General features: G+C 54.0%; 10 protein-coding genes across 10 annotated transcripts; 4 read left to right on the forward strand and 6 right to left on the reverse strand.

Annotated features, from left to right (window-relative positions):
- Nucleotides 1–721: 721 nt before the first annotated feature.
- Nucleotides 722–3,682, reverse strand: UV8b_02529 (uncharacterized protein; the record flags this gene model as incomplete). Its single annotated transcript, XM_043140027.1, has 3 exons — nt 722–1,775; nt 1,882–1,980; nt 2,040–3,682. 3 exons carry the CDS (start codon nt 3,680–3,682, stop codon nt 722–724), a joined length of 2,796 nt encoding a protein of 931 aa, XP_042995961.1.
- Nucleotides 3,683–5,677: 1,995 nt separating this feature from the next.
- UV8b_02530 (uncharacterized protein) lies at nt 5,678–8,230 on the reverse strand (the record flags this gene model as incomplete). Its single annotated transcript, XM_043140028.1, has 2 exons — nt 5,678–8,079; nt 8,155–8,230. The coding sequence occupies 2 exons, from the start codon at nt 8,228–8,230 to the stop codon at nt 5,678–5,680; spliced, it is 2,478 nt and encodes an 825-aa protein (XP_042995962.1).
- A 1,054-nt stretch (nt 8,231–9,284) lies between these two features.
- On the forward strand, nt 9,285–12,040 carry UV8b_02531 (uncharacterized protein; the record flags this gene model as incomplete). Its single annotated transcript, XM_043140029.1, has 3 exons — nt 9,285–9,405; nt 9,495–11,470; nt 11,546–12,040. 3 exons carry the CDS (start codon nt 9,285–9,287, stop codon nt 12,038–12,040), a joined length of 2,592 nt encoding a protein of 863 aa, XP_042995963.1.
- Nucleotides 12,041–12,725: 685 nt separating this feature from the next.
- On the forward strand, nt 12,726–13,892 carry UV8b_02532 (uncharacterized protein; the record flags this gene model as incomplete). The annotated part of the gene is made up of 3 exons (XM_043140030.1): nt 12,726–12,751; nt 12,824–13,802; nt 13,872–13,892. 3 exons carry the CDS (start codon nt 12,726–12,728, stop codon nt 13,890–13,892), a joined length of 1,026 nt encoding a protein of 341 aa, XP_042995964.1.
- Nucleotides 13,893–14,422: 530 nt separating this feature from the next.
- On the reverse strand, nt 14,423–14,794 carry UV8b_02533 (uncharacterized protein; the record flags this gene model as incomplete). Its single annotated transcript, XM_043140031.1, has 3 exons — nt 14,423–14,447; nt 14,521–14,645; nt 14,738–14,794. 3 exons carry the CDS (start codon nt 14,792–14,794, stop codon nt 14,423–14,425), a joined length of 207 nt encoding a protein of 68 aa, XP_042995965.1.
- A 2,170-nt stretch (nt 14,795–16,964) lies between these two features.
- Nucleotides 16,965–17,344, reverse strand: UV8b_02534 (uncharacterized protein; the record flags this gene model as incomplete). The annotated part of the gene is made up of 2 exons (XM_043140032.1): nt 16,965–17,126; nt 17,189–17,344. 2 exons carry the CDS (start codon nt 17,342–17,344, stop codon nt 16,965–16,967), a joined length of 318 nt encoding a protein of 105 aa, XP_042995966.1.
- A 1,074-nt stretch (nt 17,345–18,418) lies between these two features.
- On the forward strand, nt 18,419–19,659 carry UV8b_02535 (uncharacterized protein; the record flags this gene model as incomplete). Its single annotated transcript, XM_043140033.1, has 2 exons — nt 18,419–18,717; nt 18,873–19,659. 2 exons carry the CDS (start codon nt 18,419–18,421, stop codon nt 19,657–19,659), a joined length of 1,086 nt encoding a protein of 361 aa, XP_042995967.1.
- Nucleotides 19,660–19,818: 159 nt separating this feature from the next.
- Nucleotides 19,819–21,033, reverse strand: UV8b_02536 (uncharacterized protein; the record flags this gene model as incomplete). Its single annotated transcript, XM_043140034.1, has 1 exon — nt 19,819–21,033. The coding sequence occupies one exon, from the start codon at nt 21,031–21,033 to the stop codon at nt 19,819–19,821; it is 1,215 nt and encodes a 404-aa protein (XP_042995968.1).
- Nucleotides 21,034–21,670: 637 nt separating this feature from the next.
- Nucleotides 21,671–24,139, forward strand: UV8b_02537 (uncharacterized protein; the record flags this gene model as incomplete). The annotated part of the gene is made up of 1 exon (XM_043140035.1): nt 21,671–24,139. One exon carries the CDS (start codon nt 21,671–21,673, stop codon nt 24,137–24,139), a length of 2,469 nt encoding a protein of 822 aa, XP_042995969.1.
- A 763-nt stretch (nt 24,140–24,902) lies between these two features.
- Nucleotides 24,903–25,676, reverse strand: UV8b_02538 (uncharacterized protein; the record flags this gene model as incomplete). The annotated part of the gene is made up of 2 exons (XM_043140036.1): nt 24,903–25,180; nt 25,280–25,676. The coding sequence occupies 2 exons, from the start codon at nt 25,674–25,676 to the stop codon at nt 24,903–24,905; spliced, it is 675 nt and encodes a 224-aa protein (XP_042995970.1).
- Nucleotides 25,677–25,869: the final 193 nt, after the last annotated feature.

Raw genomic sequence — 25,869 nt, forward strand, 5'->3', positions numbered from 1 at the left:
TTTACGTGTCACGGACCCGGAGAATGGCGCGTTTCGTTTGGCAGATTCAGCAGTCCACGGTGTACTTCTGTCTTCCTTTTTGCCCTTGTCCTTTTTTTTTTTTTTTCGCCTCCTCGTCCACCTCGGCCATGTGTGGGTTGATTTTCAGTGTCCGTCTCGGTTGGACCTGGCGTGCTGTGCTTTGTGCTGTCTTGGTCGTTGCCGTGCTTTTGCTTTTTCTGCCCCTCGTCTCGTCTACTTGGCTTGCCGTTAGTGGCTGGTCAAAGATTTCCGTCCCTTGGAGACCTCGACGTGGTCGCCATCACCATTTTCGCTCGTGCCAAGGCTCGGGCAGACAGGCGCAATAGGAAAGCGGGTGCCCTCTGTCTTGCCTGCATTCAGAATGGCCAGGTTTGCAGGGCCCGTTGCCCGAGCATCTCATCCATGTTGATGCTGGTCTGACCTACATGACGGGGGTTATAAAATTTTAGATACAAAGAGTCTGCATTACAATGGCAAATCACTTGCATTTCAAGTAAAGCACATTTCTGACCAAATATGGCACAATCGCGAGAGTGACATGTCGTCCATGTCATTTTTACTGCTCAGATGAGATGCAAGAAAAAAAAGGACGTCAACTTTGCCCTGAACTGCCATAAAAGGAACCGCTGCGCGAATAGGAAAGCGCCCCTGACCCCCAAGACAAACAGAAAAATGATTAAATGCATACCCTCCCGCCACACTAGGAAGCGCCGTTCTTGATGTTCTCATAACGGCTCTGCGGATAGCTCAGCATGTTTTCCGTCGCCTCTAATTGTCCCAGGTAGGTGGCCATTGAGCCAACGAGGCTGTCGCTCCCTTTCTTGTCGCCAGACGCCTGCCAGAATACGGCACCTCCTAGGCCCTTGCTCTTGACGTAATCAGCCTTCAGCTTGGCCGATTCGGCATTGTCGTACGACACCAGCTCGCGGGTTTTGGGGTCGTAGCTCCAGGCTGCTCCCAGCTGTGGGTCAACCGTGACTTGGGCTCCAGGCAGTGGGAGATCACGGTACGGCCTAATGCCTTTTGATGCTCCCGGGGCGGTGCCGGAGAAGGGCGTTCCCATCCCTTCAGTGTTTGCAAAAGACCTTCCGTAGAGAGGCAGCCCAAGAACAATCTTGTTCGGGGCTATTCCAGCACTTATATAGTCCTCAACTGCTTGTGCAGTGTTGAACTTGGTAGTCCTCATATCAGCACGATTGGCCTGTATGTTGGCCTGGTGACTCGTAGTATTATAATGTGAATCGGCATAGTCATAGCTCAACAGATTCCAGACATCGAGGTACTGGTCCATAGCTTTGAGGTTTAGCAGGCGATACTGAGTAGGGCCAACTGGAGCGGCAATGGTGAGAAGATGGTGGTAATTTTGCTTATTTGCGGACGCGTAGTTGTCGAGGGCGCTTCGGGTTTCCTGAAGAAGCTTTAGGAAACCATCCGCTTCGGCAGCATCCTTTGGATACTCCCAGTCAATGTCGATTCCGTCCATACCCCAATCCGCCATGAGCCTGACGGCGCTGGAAGCAAAGTTCTTTCTGCCTTGCTCAGATCCTGCAATTCTGGCGAACTTGCCTTGCCGCGAGTATTTGAAACCTCCAACGGATAGGAGAGTTTTGAGCTTGCGGTTCCTCTTCTTCAAACCGTAAAGCTGATACACAACACCTTGAGCATTACTACTGTTTCTGGCAACGAAGCCGAGACTGGATGAATTGCCCCCGCCGTAAAGCTTCTCGACATCAGCATACGGATCAGAAGAGATTCTTTGTTACACTTCCAGTTAGCAAAACCGTTCACTCCATGCGCAAGGCTTGCAGAGGCTTAGGAAAGCTTAGATAGAAAGTGCTGGCAAGCAGGCAAAAGACTTACACAGTTCCATCATCCTTCAAATCAGCAAATGCATACAATAGGTGGGTAATCTTATCGATCGCCATCTCCTGAGGTTGGTAGTCTGTGCTATAGATTCCCCTGCATGCCTAATGTTAGCCATGTTGGTGTTTCGGAGCTTTAGACTACCGCGGTCTTACCAATTGGTGAAATATAGCATATTTCGTGCTCCTCCAAGGTTCCCGTTCTGTGTAACAGGAGGCGTCGGAGACACAGGGTTTACGAATCTGAAGCCAGCGCCACTCACGTTTGCCGCTCCGGCCGAGCTTGCAGGCGTCTTGAAGATAGAGGCAGTGGGAACCGTGAATACGCTCCCAGTGGGAGTCACTGATACGCTCCAGGAGCCGGTTGTATTTGTGGGACTTCTGAAGCTGGAATCAGTTGGTAATGTGGTTCCTGGTCCAGAAAAAGGCGGGTTTTCGGCTTCATCACTGCCAACATCACCATCAGGCTCCGCGCTATTATCCAAGTCGTCGTCCTGCCTAGTGTCGTTGGCCCATTGCCCGCCGTCGTTTGCATCAATGCCCTGGGGATTACCCTGAGAGGGCTGTGGAATCTGGCTGCCATCTTTTGTGGTTGAAACGGTAGGGAGATGTGATGATGTTTGTGGAGGTGTAGGCTGTGTGTCCTGGGTCGACTCAATGTCAGCAGCAACGTCCTGACCCTGCTGGTCCTGGTTCCGTTGAGTATCTGATCCTTCTTGTTGCACGTTCTCCTCTGCATTCAAAGCTGAGTCATTATTGTCCCGATCCTGTTCAGCATCTGATTCGTTTTGTGGTGCCTGTGAGTCCGACGGTGAGTTATTGGCTGCAACAGAATCCTGGTCTTGCCGGTCCTGGCCCTGTTCCGCATCCGTTTCTTCCTGTTGTACGTTGTTTTCTGTGGTTGGCTGATTGACAGCAGTAGAATCCTGGTCTTGCTTGTCCGGTTGGTCCATCTGGTTCTGGTCCGGTTCTGCATCCGTTCCTCCTTGCTGTACGTTGTTTTCTCTGCCCGAGGTTGACTGATTGACAGCAGTAGAATCCTGATCTTCTTTGTCCGGTTGGTCCGTCTGGTCCTGGTCCTGTTCCGGGTCTGTTTCTTCTTGTTGTACGTCGTTTTCTGTGTCCGAAGTGGACTGACTGGCAGCAACAGAGTCCTGGTCCTGCTGGTCCTTCTGGTCAACCGGTGGTTGTTGCGCCTTACTCTCTGAAGCTAACGTCGACTCATCAGTAGCTTCAGAATCCTGGTCCCCCTGTCCGGCATCTGAGCCCCTTTGTTGCGTCGTATCATCCGTGTCCAAAGTTGACTCTTTGTCATCAGTGGGACGTACGTTCTGGTTTTGTTCAGAAGGCGAGGCCGGTATCAGTGATGTTCCGCTTGCATCTGAAGTAGTCCCATCGTCAGCAATATCCTGGTCCCGCTGACTTTGGTTACGTCCAGAAGCTGAGTCTCCTTGTGTCACTTTCTGCTCCGTCTTCAGAGCCGGCTGACTGGTAGCAACAGTTGTTGGTCCCTGATCTGATTCAGCCGTCGATGGTCTTTGCTGTGCTTTGCTCTCTGTGTTCCGAGCTGGATCATCGGTAGCAACAGGGTCTGATTCTTGTGAGCTTCCCGTAGAAGACAAGAAAGAAGTCGACGTTGGCTGGAATGGAACTGTGACAGACACATAGATGGTGGTAGGTACAAAGACTGTAGACGGCTGCCCCCCAGCGCATGTGTTAGTGTAGACGCTGACATCTTGCGCTGCAGCATCGCCCACATAAGCCAGCAAGGGCAGAGTGGAAAGGATTAGCCTGTACATCTGATTCGAACGAATCCCTAGCTTCTCGGAGTAGTATAGAGGGGAGGTGGCAATGGTTGGAGAAAGGCTCATGAAACAAAAAAAAAAGGATCGATAGGATCAATGGGGTTGAAGGAGGGAAGAGGGGCAAGAGGGGCAAGAGGGGCAAGAGCTTGATTTATTGTCAATATCAGGCCAAGGAGCGGGAAACGGAGCATCAGACGCAACATCTGTGACTTGGCGAGTGGCCCAAGGCAGTAAGGTAGGTAGGGGAATCGACTGTAGTATTGTCTCAGCATGATGAAGCATTGGCCCGGGACCACTTGGGTCCACGGTTCCATCTATTCATGGAAAGGCTGACATGACAGCAACCGAGTGCTCCGAATATCCTGCCATGTTCCTGCTTGGGGAGGGATCAGCTTTGTCAGTCTTGTTCAGTGAGGGAGGATATGCGCAGCAGCGTAGTTTGTCAGCGGAAACGCGCATCCATCCTGAAAGCATTGCCCAAGAAAGACGTGCCAACGCTGGCATGGTGAAGCTGGAAGGAGGTTTTGTTGCTTTGCCAATCGCTCCCATACTCAGGGTACACATCCTCCTCTATCGCTAAGAATAGGGGCCGACATGACTGGAGGTAAGGGAGTGGTGATGACACGAAATCCCCGCGTACGGCGTTGACCTGGCCTGTCTCCAGCTGCTGGCCAACGGGAAAGAGCAATAGAGCGAGGGACTGGAGTCTGGAGCACTTGCGCAGCAGCTGCCCTCCTCGTTCACCTCGGAGCCCCACAGCTGGAATATCCTGCACTGTGGCAGTACTTTCTGTCAGCATACGCCACCAGCATATCCAACTTATTCTTCTTCTTCTCCTCCTTCTTTTTCTTCTTCTTTTCCTTTTTCTTTTTTTTTTAAATTTTTTTTTCGAATGCGTAGTAAGCCGTACGGTGCTGTTGTATAAATAGCCTGGTCGGGATGACAGGGCGGTCAATGTTCTGCGGGTTGTGGTTGTCGCGAGCGCGTGGCGTGGGTCTCGAGGCTTGAGAACGGACCTCAGGTTGACCTCTCTTGATCCAGCCAGACTCATCACAATTGCTTCAATATCGACTTGTTCCTGACTGTATGGCATGGGGTGGGGTGCCAACATACACAGCCCAGCCCAGCCCAGCCCACTTCCATTTTTATCCAGAAGCCTTCCATCGTACTGTCCCGCCTAGGAAACTGCAAGCTGCTTCTTTTTCTGCTTTCTCGTCTAGTTCCACCCTTGCATGGTGCCGGCCAGTCTCTGTTTTCCCTGGTTTATTTGCGTAGCCTAGCCACCAGGCAACGCACTTGAATGCCGGAAAGAATAGGCCCGACTTGTCTCAGCATCAGCGCAGATATTTTCCTCGTGGCCAATGCTGATAGCTGCCATCAGGTTTGGATTGACGGCAGGTTGATCAAGTCGTTCGTCCATATCGCCTTCTGTATTCGAGTCCATCTTTCGCAAGGACTTTACTTCGCAGTACAGTAACCGTCGACGAATAGAACCTCTTTTTCTGGTGGTGCTCGTGTATCCTTGCGTCCATCAGACAACACTCCCCAACCATAGAAATGTGTCGTGGGTGTAGAGGCAATCGCTACATCCAATACCTAGACCCGACCGTCATTGACAAAGCACATTAGTTTCAGTCTTGTCGTCCTTCATTCACGAAACATAATCCTTCTGGCGGCGCTTTGCAGTTCGTTTCAGAGTGTTCGGGACTACTTACCCGCTGGCCTTCCTATTTGGCCATTCATCGACACGTCCGTGACGTCCATGACGCTCGACAAACAATGGCGGTTGATGAGCCGCTTCGCTCCATTATCAGTACCAAGCACCGGTGATGGCAAATTCCGCCATGTCACTTTTACAAACTCAATGTCCGTGCTGTATAGTGCTGAAAGCAGCAGCAAGCGGCATTAACTCGAGGCAAGTGCCGGGTTGTTCATTGCCATCCGACGAGGAATAGTCTCGTCGTGTCCATGATATGCTATGAGCACGTCTCACGGAAGCCTCCTTTCAACGGTGACAGCTGCTCCGACTTCGATGGTGGGTGATTGACCGGCCGAAGTAGAATCTCCTCTCTGCGGCTCATGTCGCATATGTGCTCCAAAATACACCTTTCCATCGAATCTTCGTATCTTTGCCAGCGTTGAAAGAGGTTCCTGTCTTCTATGCCCCGTTGCTTGATCAACACAAACCATCTGACAGCGCCGACAAGCACCGAGCAGCCTGAAATCATGGCTTCCAATGCGGATTCGACTCCACCCATCTTCAGAGTAGGCACTCTGGCCCACCGTGCCATCTTCAGCATTGCTTGCAACGACGACGTTGGCTCTGAATGAATCTTGTGATACAATCTCTCCGCCCCTTTGCACAATCTCTTCATTCAAGGCATCAACACTGCTGCTATGGATCAGCAGGATTGGGCTCTCATTTGACAACAATATCTTGCCCCGTCCTGGCCATTCGGAATCCGAGTCTGGTGGAGAAGGAATGTCGGGAAAGGATCCTGGAAGAGTGAGGTGCCTGCCGAATGGTTGATCTTTCTGGATTCCGGCTTTGGCTGTCCGGCAAGTGAGGCCCTGACCACCGGCAGGAAATCTTGCCAGTACACAAGGAACGCCTAGTGCCTCGGAGAAAAAAGCGTTCACGTCGGAGGACACGTACGCCCGTGCTGAGATCTGCTCTCCGCAAACTCGTGAGGGCATATGCTTTGACGCGTGCTCAAAGAAGGCTGGGTTCACATATAGAGGTATCTGAAGCTCGGAAGGGAGATTCGCATCGCTGCGCGGACCAATGTAGGATACCCTCAGCAGCCCATTCTCGAAATCAAGAATTGGCCGAAGTAGTGCCATCTTGGGGTAGCGCTTCTGACTGAGAGCCTGGCCAGAACCGGGATGGATTAAACACCATTCACGGTCCCAGGCCAAACCCTCTGGCCTTACTTCCCACCTTCTCCCCGCGGGAACGTTGAAACCACCACAGCTCTTTATGGGATAAACAGTTATTGATGTCACTCGTAGTCCGCAAGTCGAATCTGACGGACCCGTCTCGCCATGGTTCGGTACCACAGCATTAGGGCACTCGTTTTCAATGTGGAACTCGCGCACAAATGCCAAGAATCGGTCAACGTCGGATTCTAGACTCATGGCTCCCAAACTTGCCCGTATGACCCCCGTGGGCTTGCCATTCATGATCTCGTTTTCAGCACCGCATCGATAGCCAGCAGAGAGATTTCTCTTCATCTCCCAAGGTTCTAGGCCCAAGGCAGCAGCCATTTTCCCAGGGCTACATAGACCGCCCGTCCGAATGTGAATATTCCGGAGAACAGCCAGTTTCTCAAATTCTGCCAAGCTGACCCAGCCGCCTGCGCTGTTTTGCAGGTTGAACGAGACCACTGGCCCTGTTCCGAGCGAATCGGGGACCTCTGGCTGGTCATGATACATGACGCAAACCGGTAGGGAATTGCCGTGTCTCAATTTGCGAAGCTCGTCAAAGAGTCTCTTAGCTAGGTAAGATGTATGCGCACTAACGCGTTCCATGGAACCAAACAGATTTGAAAACACTGCCATGGCTGAATCGAGCGCCATGATACTATGGAACGGTAATGTGCCGTCTTCCAGGCGTTCGTGAAGGAATTGGCTTTTCCGCACATGCCATTGCTCTTTCTTGTGGCACGATACCAGGTCAACTGTACCGCCACCGAAGTAGCGACGATGGCTAAAAATGTGCTCTGCAGAATGCCTGACTATCAAGGCCCCGAGATCTGGGAATCCGAAAATTTTGTACAGACTGAGAACGATGAAATCGGCGGCAAAATCAGGAGAGCCCAGGTCAAGTTGCGATGTGGCACTGAACGACGCTGCGTCAAGAAGCGTGAATGTAGAGGCTGAAGCGCTTCTGCGACTAGCTTTGAGATCTCGTGGCCATGATAGGGGATACCGCTGGCCGTTCATGTGAGATTGAGCAGAGTAAGCAAACAGAGTTGCGGATGATGTGTCGGGCCGAACAATCGCATCGCCGCCTTTCAAGCATAGGTTGATGCCGCCATCATCGACACATTTACTTTGATTTGCGTCTTCCCTAGCTCCCACAAGGCTCGTGTGACATGAGTTATGATAGACGTAGGAGTAGCCATTTGGGAGCGCTCTCATGGCTTCGACCACAAGCTTTACCCCGGCAGTGGCATTTGCGACAAAGACTAAATCATATTCTGACGGATCTGCCTTGAAAAAACGGAGTAATTGCAGCCGTACATCATCTATCTTGGCTGCTGAAAGTTGCGATGATGACGATCCGGAATGCGGGTTGCCATAAAGGGTATGTGTTAGTTTATGAGAAAATGTGTCCATCAAGGACTTGGCGCATAAAGTTGATCCCGCATGATCCAGGTAAACGCAGTCTTAAAAGGCCGGCCATGTTAACAAACAGAGATGGAGAAAATGGATAAAATTCCGAATCTCGAGATCACAAGTACCTTTGAGCATAGGGTATTCCCGATCTCGAAACCCCTCGACCGCAACGTTATACCCAGGCCTCTGTCGCTCAGCCATCGATTCTTGCCGCGTTGGCCGTGTCACGCCAGACTACTCCGTCTAGCCACTCGGCTACGCCGTTGAGCAAGGGGCGGATGCCGAGTTCACATAAGACGGTTAGTGGACCAAAGCGCAACTTGCTACAGTATGCAACTTTGACGCGCAGTCAGTTTTGGTGTGAGCAACATTCCGAACGACGTCGAATTCGGTCTTGGGTCGCTCAACAAGATGGGCGGACTTCTTTGGTGCTTCTACTAGTGGTACCTTAGCATAATATGTAGTAAGAGGTACGTAGGCGCCAAGTCCTCGGAGGTCGCCGCCACCTTCCTCGGAAGCAAACCAAACGTGCGCGCGTGAGGGGGGACTACGGATGGCTGAGGTAATAATGACAGTGTCAGGTCATTCCTCACACCGTGCTTCCTTTGCCGATTCTCGCCTCAGGGTCGGAGTGAATGCGAGACTGCAGCGAACGAGCTGGCAGCTCCACCCGCGCTTCTCTGATTGAGTCCCTGGCCTCTCCCAACCACCTTCACGGTGCTGCACGGTTTGTTGTTCGTTCTCAACGGCATTCGAGCAGGCACGTATTTGCACCGCATCGCCATCATTGGAGTTGCGCAGTCATTGACTTTCAGTTCGTTATTCCCTTCTACTTTGCCTCTCTTAAATCTTCACCCCTGCCGCACCCCAATGGTCAATCTGGACTCCTTCCTGCTTAACCTGAATGGTCCAATTTCATTCTCCTCTGCCCGTTTTTGCGTCTTTGAATCAATTTTCTATCCGCCCCCTTTATCCTCTTTCTGATGAATAGTTTGAGGCTTCATCATTATTCTTCTTTTCCCATTTGGCCTTCTTTGGCATTTTTCGTCGTCTCTTGCTCTCCAACCTGCCTTCCGATTATTCTCATTGAAGATGTGTTCTCTAACCGTCATTGTATTGCCGATTGACAGGCAAACAGCTCCGTCGCCTCATTAGCAGCTCAATGGTATCGCAAAACGATCCACGGAGTCATCCAAGCTGCTAAACACAAACCTGAAAAGAACCGGCTGTCTGGCCACAGACTCCTGTGCTCGCAATGGACTCTTACTCGCATCGAGACCCTTCGGCAAGGTCACCACCGGACCGAACCTGGGGCCGTGACGAGTCGAGGAATTGGGAGGAGCGTTCTGAAAACTTTTATCGCGCAAGATCCCCAGGTATGAATCACTGCTACCCTAATCCTTGTCCATTGCCCTGACGACTTGGTGTCGTGGTCAAAAGCGAAATAACAGCTAATAAGAATCAGGCAATGACCGGAGAGATCGCAGACGTTCACGATCTCCCGGGCCAGTCGACCGGTACGAACCTCGTTCTCGCCGAGAAGATAGAGAAAGAGACGATCGCCGAAGGATAAACTCGCCTCCTGCAAACATTGACCGCTACGTCCCAGGCCAGGAGAATGCTTCACCCGGATTGACTGTAAATCCTTTAGCGGATCCTTCTCGATTGCCGTACCAAGTAGGGTTCTCCTACTTCGGAGAATGGTGGCGAATGAACGAGAAGATCAAGGACGATAAGGAACGTGCCAAGCCAGGTCGCAGACGGGAGCCAGAACGACCTCGCGGGGCTCGAGAAACCCAGGAGGAACGCGAAAAAGAAAAGGCCAAAATCCAAGCTGCTTATGACTCGTATAAAGAAGAGCTTCAGGCAAAGATGGCGAGAGCGTTTGTGACGGAGCATAAAAAAGAGCAATGGTTCAGAGAAAGATATGTGCCAGAACTTCGCGACGAGCTCCGAAGCAAGCTCAATGAAATCCGTCGTGGTGGTTACAGCCAGTGGGAGCAAGATCTTGAAACTGGAACCTTTGATGAGTTCTCATTGGAAGGTCTTCCCAAGGCAGACAGCAACGGCGCTGGTGGTATTGTCGAAAAAGAGGAGGGCGAGGCCACATCAAGCAATGAAATATTAGGCGTCGGCGACCTCCTTCCTGCCAATGGAGCTGACATTCGGGATGAACATCAGTTTCAGCCTACGCTTCTGATCAAGACGATTGCCCCACACGTCAGTCGGCAAAACTTGGAAACGTTCTGCAAAGAGAATTTAGGGGAAGGAGAAGGGGGCTTCAAGTGGCTGTCCCTCTCAGATCCCAATCCGAGTAAACGATATCACCGTATTGGTTGGGTCATGCTCCATCCCTCCTCGGAAACTGCGCTTCCCACTGACCGGTCGGATCCGAAGGACGAGGATGGTGATGAAAACCTAGCATCTCCCCAACCGGTGTTGAATGCGGAAAAAGCCCTTGAAGCAGTGAACGGTAAAACGGTAAAGGATGAGGTTCGAGGCGACTTTGTCTGCCACGTCGGCGTTCACAATCCACCGAATAATCCCCGAAAGAAAGCATTGTGGGATCTCTTCTCCGCTCCCGAGCGTATAGAGCGAGATTTGTTGCTGGTTCAGCGATTGGTCAACAAGTTTGAGGAGGACTTTGGCTCCGATTTCCAGGCCATTCTGAAGGTCCAGGAAAAGGTTGAGGATCTTCGCAACGCTGGTCGTCTGCAGCCGGCCATCTCATCCGTTCCGTCCAAGAAGGTAAAGAAGCAGCGCGAAGTCGTCTTGGATGAAGCAATGGACGATGACTATGGAATGGCTGAGCAGGAGGAGGAGGAAGAGGATGAAGATGATGGCGCTCATGGTGATGAGACCGACGATGAGGATATGCTCGTCAAGAAGAAACAGCTCGACCTCCTGATTGAGTATCTGCGTCGGGTATTCAATTTTTGCTTCTTCTGCGTCTTTGAAAGCGACTCTGTCCATGAGTTGACGCGGAAGTGTCCAGGAGGTCATCTCCGCCGACCCAGAAGCACTTTGTCATCGTCGGCAAGGGCTGTCGCTCGTGCAAGTGCCACAGGCGAGCCATTTCCGGAAAAGAAGAAGCCCGAGGCGGAGGAAGCCGATGCAGAAGCAGCGGAAGGGGACAAGAAATTTCGAAGCACATCAAACAAGACTGAGCAACAGTTACTTCGGGCCTACAACTGGGTCAAGACATTTGAGGACAAGATCATACAAATCTTGGAACCTCAAAGAGTCAACATTCGCAAGCTTGGCGGCCGACCAGTAGAGCAGGCCGTAGAGGAAGAGCTGGCCAAATACGTCAAACAGGAGGATGAGCACAAGTGGCGCTGTAAAGCGCCCGAATGCACCAAGCTGTTCAAAGAAGAGCATTTCTGGAAGAAGCACATGGAGAAGCGGCACGGAGAATTGCTGGAAAATCTGAAGCAAGAGGTTTGTTCACCGCGACTCCCCGCATTCGTTTGGCCATTTCAGATTACTGACGAGAATGTTGTTCGCTCGTTCCAGTTCGAGCTCATTAATGCCTACGTCATGGATCCATCGCACATTGCACCTTCGAGAACCGATGCTAATTCGAACGGGCATTTCCCACCTGCTAGCGGGCAGTCTGCCACTGGAACTCCGCGGGGCTTCAACCTCCAGAACTTTACGATGAATGGAGTCATGGGCATGGCAGGCTTCCCGATGACTGGCGGCAACTTCCCTCCAATGTTCACCAGCATACCAGCCGGAAATTGGAATCCAATGAGCGAGGATCGTTCAGGTGGTGGCCCCATACGACGAGGTGGTATGGGCAGTCGGGGTCAATATCGCGCCGCACCGTACGAGCGTCGCGTAAACCGCTTCGACGGAGGCCGCAATCGGCCTGGCGGGTCTCGATGGGGAGACGGAGCAGGCGGTGCAGCTGGTGGTCCCCGGGAAGCTGTGCAGGGCCGGAGCCTGAAGAGCTACGAAGATCTTGACCACGTTTCTGGCAGTGGTGGAGGCGAGCTCAACTATTAAGGTACCTAAGGTAGGCAGGTACTTTTAACGGCCTTGTACTTTGATAGGTTCTCTTTGACCTCCAGACTGGTCGATTGCGAAACAGAAGTTGCAGGAATGGTTTGGGGCGAGGAATCGACGAAAGAATTTGTACTAAATTTGGAATTAAGGAGCGGGTCTCGGCGGCTGTTGATGCGACAGCCACATCTTGGTCAATATGGCAGAGAAGATTGTGAAGTTTTCCACAGGGTGAGCAGCCTTCAAAATGCGGTTTATACTGGCGCTAGTCATGTAATTATGTAGTAAAAATCAAAATACGCGGCAGTCCAGGAACATTGCATGCTCTTCTGTAGAGTCGGATAAATGTTCTTTTCTGTCATGCTTGGGGTTCGCCCAAGATGGTATTCGTAGCTGCGAGTTGGTTTATGGACTCTACCGAGTACGAGGTACTCCGCGTAGGTACGGAGTACATTGTCCGTACTCCGTAACCCCCCTCCTGGCTGCTTCGGGTGATGTGGGGCAATGCGAAGACAAAAACGTCTGATTTGGCCAGCTCCACCGCCAATGGAGTCTGGAGTACGTACCTTTTTTTTTCCCGGCGCAGCAATTTAAATTTTTTTTTTCCTTGAGTGAGGCCGGTACGCCTTCATGTTGCATAAATAAGAGTCGAGAGGTTGGGGTTTGACAAACGCGACGGCCCTGCACCATGGGCCTGCTTCACGAAAAGAAGAGGTGAACTACCTAACCCAACCCAGTTTCCCGATTCAACGATGGCGATTCTGACAAAGACCTTTCTGGATGTAGCCGGTCCAAGATCAGCAAGGATCCAAACAACACAAAATGGACCAGAGACACCACGACCTTTGGCCACAGGATCCTCCGCTCTCAGGGATGGCAACCCGGGCAGTACCTGGGGGCGCAGGACGCGGCTCATTCCACGCTGCACACGGCAGCCAACGCGTCCTACATTCGGGTCGCCCTCAAGGACGACATGAAGGGTCTGGGCTTCGACCGGGCCAAGGAGGACGAGGTGACGGGTCTCGGGGTCTTTTCCGATCTTCTCAGCCGGCTAAACGGCCGGTCGGACGAGTCGATAGAGAGCGACAAGCTGGCGCGTATGGTTGTCAAGACGAACCGATACGTGGAGGCGAAATGGGGCCCGATGCGCTTCGTCAAGGGCGGGTTGCTGGTCGGCGACGACATGCGGCACGAGTCGGCCGAGCCGACGCGTGCTGCTGCCTCCGAGGCCGAAGCCCAGCGGCCGGATGACGAGAAGCACAGCAGGCCATCATCACCCACCGCCGCCAAGAGCAAGAAGCGCAAGAAGCGCAAGGCGGCCGCCGACGACGGGGAGGAATGCGAACCCGGATCCAGCGACCAGGCCGCCAAGGAGAAGAAGCGCAGGAAAAAGGACCGGGGGCCCAAGAAACCGGCCGCCGACGGGGCCGAAGACGACGCACCCGAGCAAAAGGCTCGGGCGAAGAGGGCGTCAAGCAAGGACAAGGCGCGATCCGACCCGGGCTCGGGGCTGGCCGCAGCCCACGGCCGGGCGGATTCCAAAAGCTCCAAGAAGGGAAAGAAGACGCGCAAGGACTGTGCGGAAGCAGACGCCGTGGACTCGAGCGCCACTACGCCTTCGATACCAACCTCGGCCACCGCCACGGGAACCTCGACCCCCGCGGGAACAGGGACGTCGACGCCGCTGGGGGGTCGGAACTTTGTGCGGTCACGGTTCATTGCGCAGAAAAGACAGGCGGTGCTGGATACCAAGGCTCTGGCTCAGGTACGTGATGGCTTTGGTATTTGATTGAGTCTGTCGTTGGCGCAAAACGTCTGACCAAGGTACTTGCAGATTTTCATGGTGAAGACATGAGTGAATTGGTGTGGCATTTTTGCATGGGAAAAAGTGTGGGAAAAACCATTTGGCGTTATCTGATGGCAGAGATTGATTTCTTCGTTTCCAGTTTTTGGCGTACCTGGAGCATATTCTTGCAATGCATAATCATAGACGGGACTTGGCCATGCAAAACATCGATTTGTCTGTAACGTGGACGGCAACAAGCGCAACTTGACCCAGTTGTCAGCTTTGGTCGCTAATGATGCACATAGTGACGCAAATTTTGGAAAAGACGTCTTTTTCTTGGGTTCACGGCACCTTTATACATTGCATAGCATTAGAACTTGTTAGTCAGTACAATTGTTCTGATGTGTTTTTGATTCATTTTGCCAGTTTTTTTTTTTTTTTTTCCCAATCTCTCTTTTTTATACAAAACATCAGAGAGACACGAGGATCCAATCGCGAACGTCCAACCCAAGCTTGTACTATACACCACCCCGAGGACCATTTCGCTCACATCCATGAAGCCGATCCAACATTCTTTCGCCAAGTCCAGCAAGACAAAGTTACTTTGAGTTTCGGCCAAAGTTGCTGTGGGATGATGATGATTAACAAGCGCAAATGGAAAGAGCAACCACACGACAATGGGTAGGGAGCAACTTACTTATGGAAAAACTGGCTGAAAATACCACCTTTGGCCTGCTGATCTGATATGCTCTGACGGCGGATAGCATCTTGGTTGCCCTTGTGCTGTGTTAGCGACTCGAAAGCCGGCATCCAGCCGGAGCTCTGCGACAGCTGGTTAGCTTGGGATGAGGACACTAGGGACGGAGAAGAGGCAAGCTTCTGTCCATGAGGCTGCTGGGTGGTGAACGGCTTACTCGGCGGCGAGGACTAGAAGTGTTGGTGGGGGGGGCGTTCTGTCTCGGCTCGCTCATGATGAATGAAAGCTGGGATTTTTGCTGTTAACTCTGGCGTTGGACGTTCAGGCTGAATCAGCTGACGAGCTTTGATGTTACTGGGCAAAGGCAGATTGGCAGACCAGCATGTGCAAGGTAAAAATAAAAATAAATAAGCAGTCACTGAACGGCTTGATCGACGGAGGGGTAGCGGCCTCTATATAATAAATCTCGGGTTATTGGTCCGCAGAATCTTCCGATTTGCAGCGGCAGGAGGGGGCCACATCAGCAAGGGCCGTGGCTTCTGGATCGGGAATGCTTGCACAGGAAGGCGGGTAGGTAGGTTCGCTGCGCGCCTCCCTCCAACCTTTGTTCCTGTCGCGACTCCCAGAACACCACGGAGGCACAGCACAGTATCAAGTTGTCGATTGTCGGGGTCCTTCTCCCAGCGTCATGGACAGTGCGTCATGGACGGTGGGGCAAGAGACGTGGCGTTATCGCTTTGTTAATGACGTTGGACGAGTTTCCTTTGGCCACGAGACTACCAGTCAATGATCGGTATCAACGGCCGACTTCAAGCCACATCAACCAACCATCGAGTGCCCCGCCTCCCCTTCTTCTTACGATCGGCCGGCGCGCTCAGTATTGCCGACGGGAATTCCAAACGGTTCGCTTTCATCAGCTAACCACGCTATGGAGTGACACGATATACAAGTTGTTCTGCTGGGATTCTGGCTGTGCCGGTGATGTCTGTCTGTCGGGCGTAAGGGACCCGAGCCCCGTGAGGCTGTTCATCTTCGCAAACTGATTCACGCCAACGGTCCTTATTGCCTTGCGTTTCTTACACCTCTGGAAAAATGTTCCTCGTGTAGGTACATAGTTTCTCTCGGCGCTACCCCCAAGGCGGGAAAGAACAGCAAAGAACAAGTGGATAAGGCAGTCGAGTCGATTGCGAGCGTCTCTCAGCCACGTACTTGGGAGTTGCGAATCGAGACTAATCCGCCTCATGGACAAACTTGCAGCGGTTTCCAAAAAGGCTGCGGCGACGCCAGTCCCCTCGGTCAGCTGTGCCGGGCTTTTGCTTTTCTCAACGCTGAACGAGAAATCAGGCCGTCATAAGGTCTAATGGCATGACGTTGGAAACGGAGGACCCCCGTCGCCAGCGGGCAGTTTGTGCGGGGTTGGATCAGAGACATGTTTCCTTATCCCCGAGTCTTCTAGCTCAGGTACTGTCGATCGTCATCGTCAACCTCATCGCGCTGTCGGCCCCGGGAGCCGTAGCGGCTTTCGACTGCTGCACTGATTGATCACGACACGCGGGCTGGCAAGAAAGGCAACCCCGGATACCGTCGACTGCAGATAGCATGGACACGCACGCCAGCGACGACGAATATATAATGCAAATTTACCGTGGGGGAGTTGTTCCCCCCTCTTCATGGCTGGTTCTTCTTCCCTGCTTTGGCTTGTGTTGACGACTGAAAGCCGATCTGGTGTCTGACCGAAGTCAACCTCTCACCAGCATTAGGTCCCACTGTGGCGGCAATGGCAAGATTATTGGTGTGGAGGGTGATGAAATGCTGTATGTATTGCATGTACGAGCAGGTTCTGGATTGCTTTTGCTGCTGTGTGTGGCTTGCCCGATTCGATTGGTGGTATGCAGTCTTATAGATTGAGCACTATCTGGCCATTGAAGTGTACCATGGAGCCTTTAATCATGCCGAGGATGCGTTTGACTACAAGATGTATAGTTAACACTTGTAGGTTGTGCGTGTTGCGTAAATGTTTTCCCAATTTGGACGCCGGCATTGTCTAGCTCCAGCAGAGGGTCCTTGGCTCTAAAGGTATCTCTAGGTAGGTAGTTGCGCCGTCCTGCAGCTTGGAATAGGCTCATCAAAGCAGTTTCCCAAAAAGGAAAAAAACCATCAATGATGTTTTCAGCCCTCGGCCGAGGGCATCCAACCCCTCAAGCCAGGCCGTCTTACACTCTACCTAGCAGCCCGGTTCCAAGCTAACTGGCCATAATACATGCAATATAAGTAGGGGTTGGGCTTGGCCATTTATGCAGTCTGCACTTGCGACAACCTCGTCGGTGAATGAAAGTAGGGAAGCCCCGAGAAAAAGTCGAGCGAGTCCCTCCAGCCTGTCGCGGACTCTGTCCCGGGGATGATGCTCACCCGTCAGTACGCGTTTTGGAATCCGGACTCTGAGTTCAGACGGCGATGCTGCGATGCCAGCCTCCTCTAGCAATAGGCTTCTCTCGCAGGTGATTTTCTATAAAAGTCCCGAGCCATGGTCTCATGTAGGATCTGTCCCGGGAACGGCAGATGGTATGTTTCCCTGCTTGAGGGTTTGACCTCATCGCATCAACCAGCTGCCAATACAAGGTTAGCGTGCCCCCCCCAAAACACCACGATTTTGCGTCGAGAATCAGACCTTGTCCAGCGCCAAGCTCCTTGTAATGGGCAGAAAAGGCCGATCCCGTAACCCACCACGGCAAGCATCGACTATGACAAGCGACGTCCCGGAGCCATCTTTGGCCGCGGAAAGGAGCTTGAGCGAGTATAAATAGTTGGCGTCGAGTCCATCCATGTACTAGAGTAGAAGGCAGCCAAAATCTGCTCCGTCTCTATCTCTCTATCTCTCTATCTCTCTCTCTCTCTCTCACGCACTCGACTCTCAAACACATTTCGTTGACAAGCTCCCGTAGGTCAGCACCCAAGGGCTCATGGTCCTGTAGCTGTTGGCTAACACGACCAGACAATGGTTTCCCTTGCCCGGTTGGCGGCCGCATCTCTCGCGCTGTTTGCTGCAGCCGAAGCCACCAAGTGTGCATGCACCGGTGGAAGATCCAAGAGTCAAGAGGCGTGTGCCCGCTCCGGCCATAAATACAGTTTCTCCTGCGGCTTTGGGGGATGCTGTGTCAAAGACAGTGAGGTCGGAGGATTCGTCAGGGCCTGTCAAGGCATCGGGGAGAAATTCTTGCAGTGCGACGACTGCGCGACTTGTTGAGAGTCAGCGAGACTACCAAGCCGAGGTGGCGGGCAGGCCATGGCCCCAACGCTGTTCAAAACTACCGGCGATGTGATCAGCATTTTCAAGCACATTACCATGCTGAAGAATATTCTTAGTGAAGCACTTGCTTTGTTTTTCTCAATGTATCAGTATTCAATCAATCAATCAAACCGGTAGCCTCAGCTTGGGAAGTCTTGGGACGACTTCGCTCAGTGACAGACAACTCGCCCCCGCGCCGTCAAAGTAAAAGCGGGGCACGCCTGCTGGCCTCTTGTTGTGGGTGCGCCATCGGAATTAGTGTTGATCCTCCCGGGGCGGCAAAGGAACATTGAATAGACCGACCACATGCAACCCAACCCACTCAACACCTCCCTTGATGCGCGTACACAGTGACCACACAATGGTGCTGGCCAACGCGAGTAGGCTGCATGTGGTCGATCTACAACTGTCTGGTCGAAAAGCCATCCCAGTTGAAGCTACATCTCCCCTGAAGGACCACCTCCCAACAGAACGAAATTTCCGAGAGAGACGCGACCTTCCATCCCGCCCATTTTCTGTCCCTTCCTCCGATGACTCCTAGTCCTATTTGAGCTCGAGCTGCTCCAATGCAAGCCCTGCTCATGCGTTGCAGATGACGTACGACACACAACTATGAACCATGATCATGCGGCTAGCTCGCCTGGCCCAAGTCCTGATGAAACCCCCATGCCGCAGCTAGACGACGACGATACCGCATCCATTCCAACTCACAACGGCCCTACGCCGGTAGGTGCCTTTCATCATGGAGAGTCTCAGCCTCCTTCGCCGTCTCGCTCGCGCCGACGACGCAAGAAGAAGAACAAGAAGGAGCGCCACCCCGGCTTGGTCAAGAAGCTCTCCTTTGTCACGCATCTCCTCAAGTCTCTCGATTTGCTCGTCTTTGCAGAGATAAGCAGCTTATACTACATGGAGTAAGAATTGCCGAAAAAGAAAAAAAGAAAAGAAAAGAGGAAAAAAAAAAGAACGGATGGATGGATGAAGAAAAAGAACACAGGCCACCGCCACTTAAATGCCCGCCCAGCCTCAACATTTGACAAGACCCCAAAGTTTCTAATCCTCTATCCAGATGCTCCATGTTTCGGCTACTTTTAAGGGCGGTCGGCCAGTACATGTACCTTACGCCCAAGGACGAGAGCATACCGTTCTTCATGCCTTCTGGTCGGTTGCACGTCCTACTCGTCTTGATTCCGAATCTCCTCTGCATGATCTTCCATCTATTTGCTTCCCTTCCGCATGGACCCGAATTTCATCGAGGCTACCAGCATGGAGGGCTCATCATCGATTTCGTCGGACAGCGGCCTGCGACGTCAAGACTCTACTACCTGGCGGCGGACATCACGATACTTGCTGTTCAATGCTTGATGCTCGCAATTCACACGCAGCGAGAGCAGCTACGCGTCGCGCTCAAGACCTTCCGGCCCATCTTGCCGGAATTCGCAGAGGAGATGCAGGCCGCTCTGCTGCCCGTGCAAGATCTAGATGCAGAGGAACGAGGCGTCTCGCTGCACGACCCTGACATCGCTTTCTCGGGTTTAAACGACGCTGCAACGGATGAGAATGGCAACGTTGAGATGCAGCTGCTGGATGGATCGCGCGAGCAGGGGGGCGGACAAGGGCAGCATGGCGAGGCAGCAGCATCGTTGCAACGCGGTACAGGGCAAGGCTGCCCCAGGGCTCAGCTGTCAGACGTGATGAACTCGGGCAATGCCGTGCTGGGCAACTATTTTGTTGTCCAGTCGGTTTTGTCGGCAGCTTCACTACGGACGCTAAGCTACGGAGCCGCTCTGGCTACGTTGCAAGCTAGGAGGAGGGCCGTGGTTGCGCAAACTGCCACGATACGGCCGAATAGATGATGACGGCATGTTCTGCAGCTAAAACACCAGAAAAAAAAAAAAAAAAGGAGGGAAAAACTTGGAAGTCACGCTCGTACCTTTGCGCATCGAGGGCGAAGGAAATACGTAAGAATCCCATTTACAAGAAACCTGTCCCCGAATGCTACAACTCGGATGGTGTCAGGCAATCTTCCTTCCCACGTTACCAACGCCTGTGCCCTTTACGGAAACAATCACATCTCCAGACTCGTCGTCGTCGACGTCTCGCAAGCCCCAGCTGCTTGCGCCGAAAACCTTCAGATCTCTAGCCAATGCGACATTGTCTTCTGTCGCGAGCACTCTCTTCCCTATCCTTAATCGCCCAACATCCTCGGATCCCATGGCCATGAGTATCAACATTGCACTCGCCGAAACTTGACCGACGCACCCTCCTTCCGCAACGGCCTCGAGCAGCTGATAGGCGCACCGTTTTCCCAGATCCTCTGGAACAACACCGCCAGAAGGGGGAACCACCGCATCTGCAGAGTACAGCACACCCACGGCACTGGACTCGGCAACCAGACTGAGCCCAAAGCCGATTCCGAGTCGGCGCTTGCTTCCTGCCTTGTCTCCGGTAGGTACCAACGGCGCTTGGTCGTACTGCGCCGCGATATGAATGTCCGAAACAAGTTGGTTCAGGATCTCGCGCGCCGAGTGGATCATGCGGGCGTTGTTGGACGCAGAGACGCCCGTGCTGTAGGCCACGCCTCTGATCCTCCGTATCCTGCCAGGGCTGCGGTTCAAATGGAGCGTCTTTGGTAGCCGGACTTGGCTGGCAAACCGGAGTTCCACGCATCCGCCGCCGCCCTTGCCTCCCGGGCCCGCGCAGGATCTTTGCAGGACCCGCAGTTCGATCCTGGCAGGTGGGATGCCGAAAAGCGCAAAGAGCGGGAGGATCGCGGTTCGGAAGGTGTCTACCGAGACGTCGCCGGTTTCCGTGGCCGAAGTGATGACGCCGGACCCGGAAAAGCGCACGTTCATGTGTGCTTTTGAGAATGGCGCGAGGAGGCAGAGCGGAAGGAGGAAGTAGGTGATGCCTCTGGTGCAGGTGTCGGGGATTTTGTGCTCGATGACGTCTCCGTCCACGGCGCCTTGGCCGGCAATGGCGCCCGTGATGAGACCAGGGTGGAAGGTGACGGTGGTGCCAGTGTAGGATATTTGCACGGAGCTGCCGTTGGTGATGGCGTCGAGCAGTCTGAGGAAAGATATTTCGTGGGGCGCGAGGCCCGGATTCGTCGGCGACGAGCTTCGGATCTTGGAGATATGCACTGGTCGGCCTGTCAGAGCCGAGATGGTGAGCCGTCTGGCAAAGGAGCGATGGCCCGTGAACCGGAGAAACTCGGTCGAGTTGGACATTTTTGCGTCCCTTTTTTTTTTTTTTTTGGCGGCCCTTCCGTCTTGTGTTGTTGCGCCCTTTCTTGCCACCTTTTCCCCTTTTTTCCGTTTCTCTCGTCTTTTTTCGTTTGTGTGTGTGTGTGTGTGTGTGTGTGTGTGTGTGTGTGTGTGTGTGTGTCAAGAGTCTTTCGTCCGGTTCTGAGAGCGTGGTAAAAGCCCGTCGTCGCCAGAAGATGGTGGTTGTGACGAAGAAAATTAATTTTCTGCCATGAGCGGGTCTCTGCGAGGTTGCGAAAAGGCAGGCGGTGGGGCTGCGCAAAGGTCGGTAAAGTGAAAACAGGGGACTTTTTTTTAACTTGCCAACTGTCCGGCAGCTGGGCTGACGTCTGGTGACCCACCACCGCCGTCCAGAGCACTAAAACGTGCCACCACCACCACCCAGCCGCTTTGTTAGTGCTTCGAGCCCCTGGGCAGTTAATTCTTCAGTGCCCCTTTGGATGTTGCCGCTTCTCGACACTTTTTCGACGCTCCTCGCACCCCCCCTCCCCCCCCAAGTGAGGAAATAACCCTGACGCTTCAAAGAATGTCCTGCCGGCCACTGCTTTTCGACTTGCAAGGCCGTGGTCGCAGCTCAATCTGTCGAGCGTGTCGACTCGCCATGCGACGGACGGCTGAACCCCCCAGGGGAGCTTCCTACAGCTCGAGGGCTGCTGCACCCTCCGCGACGAAACCCAGCGAGCAGCTTGGGAAGCAAACATCCGTCACGCAAAGGCCTAGGCCTAGCCGGTCGGAACTGGCAAGCTACCTGCAAGGTCTGAAGGACCTGCAGAGGTCAGCCTCGGGGCCAGGCCACCACAAGAGCCGCGACTTCACTGTGCGCTTCTTCGAACAGGACGAGCACAAGCAGCGCGAGCTGAAGGACGATGAAGCTTTCCAGGGTTCTTTGCGCGAGCTGGACGGATCCGATTTCAAAGACGCGCTCCGCGACATCCAGGCGAGCTTGGGTTCCAGGGAAGAACAGGATGCGTTCCAAGCCGTGCTGCGCGAGGTTGGCGGCGACATGAACAACGTCAGCTCAGCGAGGGACATGGAGAAGATGATGCAAAGGTTCGAGTCGTACACCAAGTCGATCGATGCCGAGATCGAGACTGCTGGCTCCAGCTTGCCTCGAGACGTCTTGCGCGAGCTGCGGAGGGACTTGCGAGACCTGCCGCTGTCCGACGACGGATTGCGGCCGCGCCATCCCGCGCCGCAGATTCCCGCCGCCCCCTGGACGCTGAATCAGCGCAAGAAAATCTCCGTGTTGAATCTCGAGCTGGCGCGAGCCTTTAGAAACCATGGCCGCCGCGATGCTGGCTTCTCCAAGAAGACTGTGTCGGCGGTATTCAGGGCGTACCATGCGGCAAGGTTCGCCCTGGTTCGCAACTCGGACGTCATCCCACTCAACGTGTGGGAGCTCCTGTGGAACGTCTTGTCCGCCGATGAGTCCGTCAATGTGAACCGTCTCGCCCACCTCTCCCTGCTCTCGAGGGACATGAGTGCGGCTCGAGTCACGCTCAGCCCGTCCCAGCAACTGCTCACCATCGAAGCCATGTTTGTCGAAGGGTGGCAAGCCAAAGCGGTCGAAAGCTGGAAGCGATGCCTGAGCACTCTCGGCGACGACAAGTCCGGAACCTTCCAGGATTACTGGGAGCTCGGGGCGCGAATATTCTGCCGGACGGGTGACATGGACCAGGCTGAGCGAGCAGTCGACAGGCTCTTGAGCAAGGGCACGGATCCACGGATCCTGATGCCCGTGATCCGGACCTTTTCGGCGCAAGGCACGCCGGAAAGCCAAGAGCGCGCGTGTGACGCCTACCGGAGAATGCGAAGCTTGCTCGGAAAGAAGATGAAGCTCTCGGACTACGACCAGGTCGTGGCGTACTTCCTGACAAGCCACCAGATGGAGAATGCCCTGTGCGCGTTTGTCGACATGATGACTGACGGCAAGGTCGACCTGAAGAAGCAAAAGTACATGCCGTCCGTCATTGCCAACAAGTTCTTCCTGGGCAAGTGGCTGAAGCGGCTCATCGGCGCCGGCGACCTGGACGGGGCGTACAGCGTGGTCGAGTACATGCGCGCAAGGGGTGTGCACGCATCCCCCATCCACCTCAACGGGCTCATTGGCGCGTGGCTGCGATCCGGGGGAGCGGACGACCTGGCGCGGGCGGACACGCTGGCCTGGTCCATGATCGCGTCGCGGATACGCTTCGTCGGGTCGAGGGCGTCCCCCCCGGCGCCCGCCGCCGGCGGCTCGGGCGGCTCGAGCGGCTCGAGCGGCGACGCGCCGTGGCCCCCGGCAACGCTGGAGACCTTTTCCCTCCTGGCCGAGAACTACCAGCTCCGGCATCGCCCCGCCCGCCTGGAGGCGCTCTGGGACGCCTGCCACGACGCCGGGATCAGCCCCAACGCGTTCATGATGAACCAGCTCATGGAGTCGTCCCTGCAGGCCGGGCGGCCCGAGGAGGCTCTCTCCCTGTACCGCGCCCTCGTGGCGGAGCGAGGCGTGGCCCCCGACCCGTACACCTTCAGCGTGCTGTGGAAGACGCTCGCCATCAACCGCCTGCACGTCATCCCCCCCGAGTCCTCGGCCGCGGAAACCGACGCGGCGCGCGAGCTGTTCCGCGAGACCGTCGCCTTCGCGCCCGTCTTCGAGCCCCACGGCATGGACGGCCAGCTCGGCCGCAAGATCCTCCACACCTTCCGCCGCCTGCAGGACCCCGCCGGCTTCCTGGTCGCGCTCACCGCTCTCCGGCGCGTCTTGCGCTTCTCCCCGCCCGAGATGCTCGTCCTGGAGCTCGTCCTCGGCACGACCAAGCTGTCGTGCGACAGCCCCGCCCAGAGGAGGCGTCTCATCGTGGCCAAGCGCACCCTGGACGGGGAACTGTCGGCCCGCTGCGGGGGCGGCGCGGAGGACCTGGACGGCCACAAGAGGCAAGACGCCTTGTACGAGTATCTGCAGGACAGGTACCGGCCGCGAGGGGAGCTCGAAAAGACACACGAGGCCGTGTTGATGCAGGTGGCGAAGCAGATGGGCGTTGGCGAGATAGTAGCGCGGGAGCAAGAGGGCAAGAGGGCCGTGTGTTGAACGGGGGGTTATTCTCCTACATATGTGTATACATATATATATATATATATCTAAAATAAAAAAATACCTTTGACTCCTTTCTCATCAATCACTGTATACTGCAGCGTCGAGGTGGATTTTCCATGGAAGCCTACGTATGCATCATTCAGCATTCCTCTGTATGACAGCAGGCGTTTTCATCAAATCACAAACTCATCTCTCTCTTTCCGTCACGTGATCCAGTGCCATTTTCCCTTTCTTTTAAGAAGATGATTTGCTCAGAAACTAAGCAAAGTACCTAATGTAAACAAAAAAAAAAACAAGGGTGCGTGAGCCAGCAGTTCCTGCAGAGCGGTAATCTGAAAGAAATGCGCAGTCAAAGCCGTCCCAACTCCAGCGCTATGCAAGTATAAAAGACTCGGCAACTCTCTTCCTCGCCTCTTCATTCAGAGCCTTTCTCCTTCCGCCTAGGTAAAGAAAATGAAGAAAAAAAAAGGAAAGGAAAAAAAAACAAGGAAAAGGAAAAGGAAAAGAAAAAGAAAAAGGGGAGGAAAGAGGAAGGAATGAAAAATCCCGCCATCTACCTCATGTAAATCTCGTCAAAGAACCTCGTCGGCTTTCGCACTCTGCCCGACCTCCTCAGCGGCACAACCTGTTTCTTCCCCGCATCATCGTCAACCAGCGTGGCATCATTTTCCTAGCAAAGGCGACTTTTTCCACCGGTCTTGTGGATAGGTATAGGTTTGAGGGCCCTGGTGGTCTTTCTCGGACGGGACCGCTTCTCCTAGGAAAGGCCCATTCCCTCGTCGCCGTCGTCGTCGAGCCTGCTTCCGACTGAACTAAGGCCGGAGCTGGGTGTTGGCGAGCCGCATTCGTGCCCCCTCGTGCCGTTTGTTCTTGCCGCGCTGCTGGAGCACGCGCTCCGCTGCTGGATCCATTCACTGATGCTGGTAACGGGGCCGCCTTCGACTTGGATCTCGACGACGGAATCGAGGGGTTTCCCGACGACGGTGCCGCTGTATTTCGTGTCTTCCCCCGTCTTGGAGTGCTTCTTCTTGAGGGCTGTTTTCGTAACCCAGGCTTGGTTAGTGGTGGTCCGCAAAGGAAGAACAATCCAGGTCCACGACGGACAAGTACGGGTAGCAGGCGGGATCGACGTACCATTCAAGTAGTCAGTCGCATCGGATTCGCCGTCTCCGATTCCGATGTCCATGAGTTCTCGCATTCTTTGCCCCGAAAACCACTCGATGAATTCCTCCACTCCTCCAACATCTTCTTCTCCCAACCACGCTTCCTCGGTTGCAACCTTTTCGGGCTGAAACGCGCCGGCGTCGTGCAACGCCATCCTGACATCCGTGATTGTGTAGTCGCCAGCGTCGCCGTGGTTGTGTATGGCGTGAGAGGCTGTGGACTCGCATAGGACAGAGAGATACCGGGCCGCAATGTCGGTCACAGAGTCCACGACGGACGGTTTCGCGGAATGATATCCTGTGGCACGGAGGATCTGCAGAATCGCGGGTCGTAAGAGAGCGTGAAACACGGCCGTCTGCGTCGTCATTTTGGAGGGTTGCGTTGGATCGTGGAGAGGCGACGAGGCGAGCCTTGCCTTGCCTTTTGACGGAAGTTTTAACTTGAGCGCTGCAGCTTAAAAGCCTGCGCACACAATTGCTCGTACCGATGGTGTCGCATTCATGGACCTCACCGGCTGATTTGTCAGCTTGCACAGCGCATGATCAGTCACAGCGGGGTAT

This window comes from Ustilaginoidea virens, chromosome 2 (genome assembly GCF_000687475.1).
Source record: "Ustilaginoidea virens chromosome 2, complete sequence".
Classification (NCBI taxonomy): domain Eukaryota; kingdom Fungi; phylum Ascomycota; class Sordariomycetes; order Hypocreales; family Clavicipitaceae; genus Ustilaginoidea; species Ustilaginoidea virens.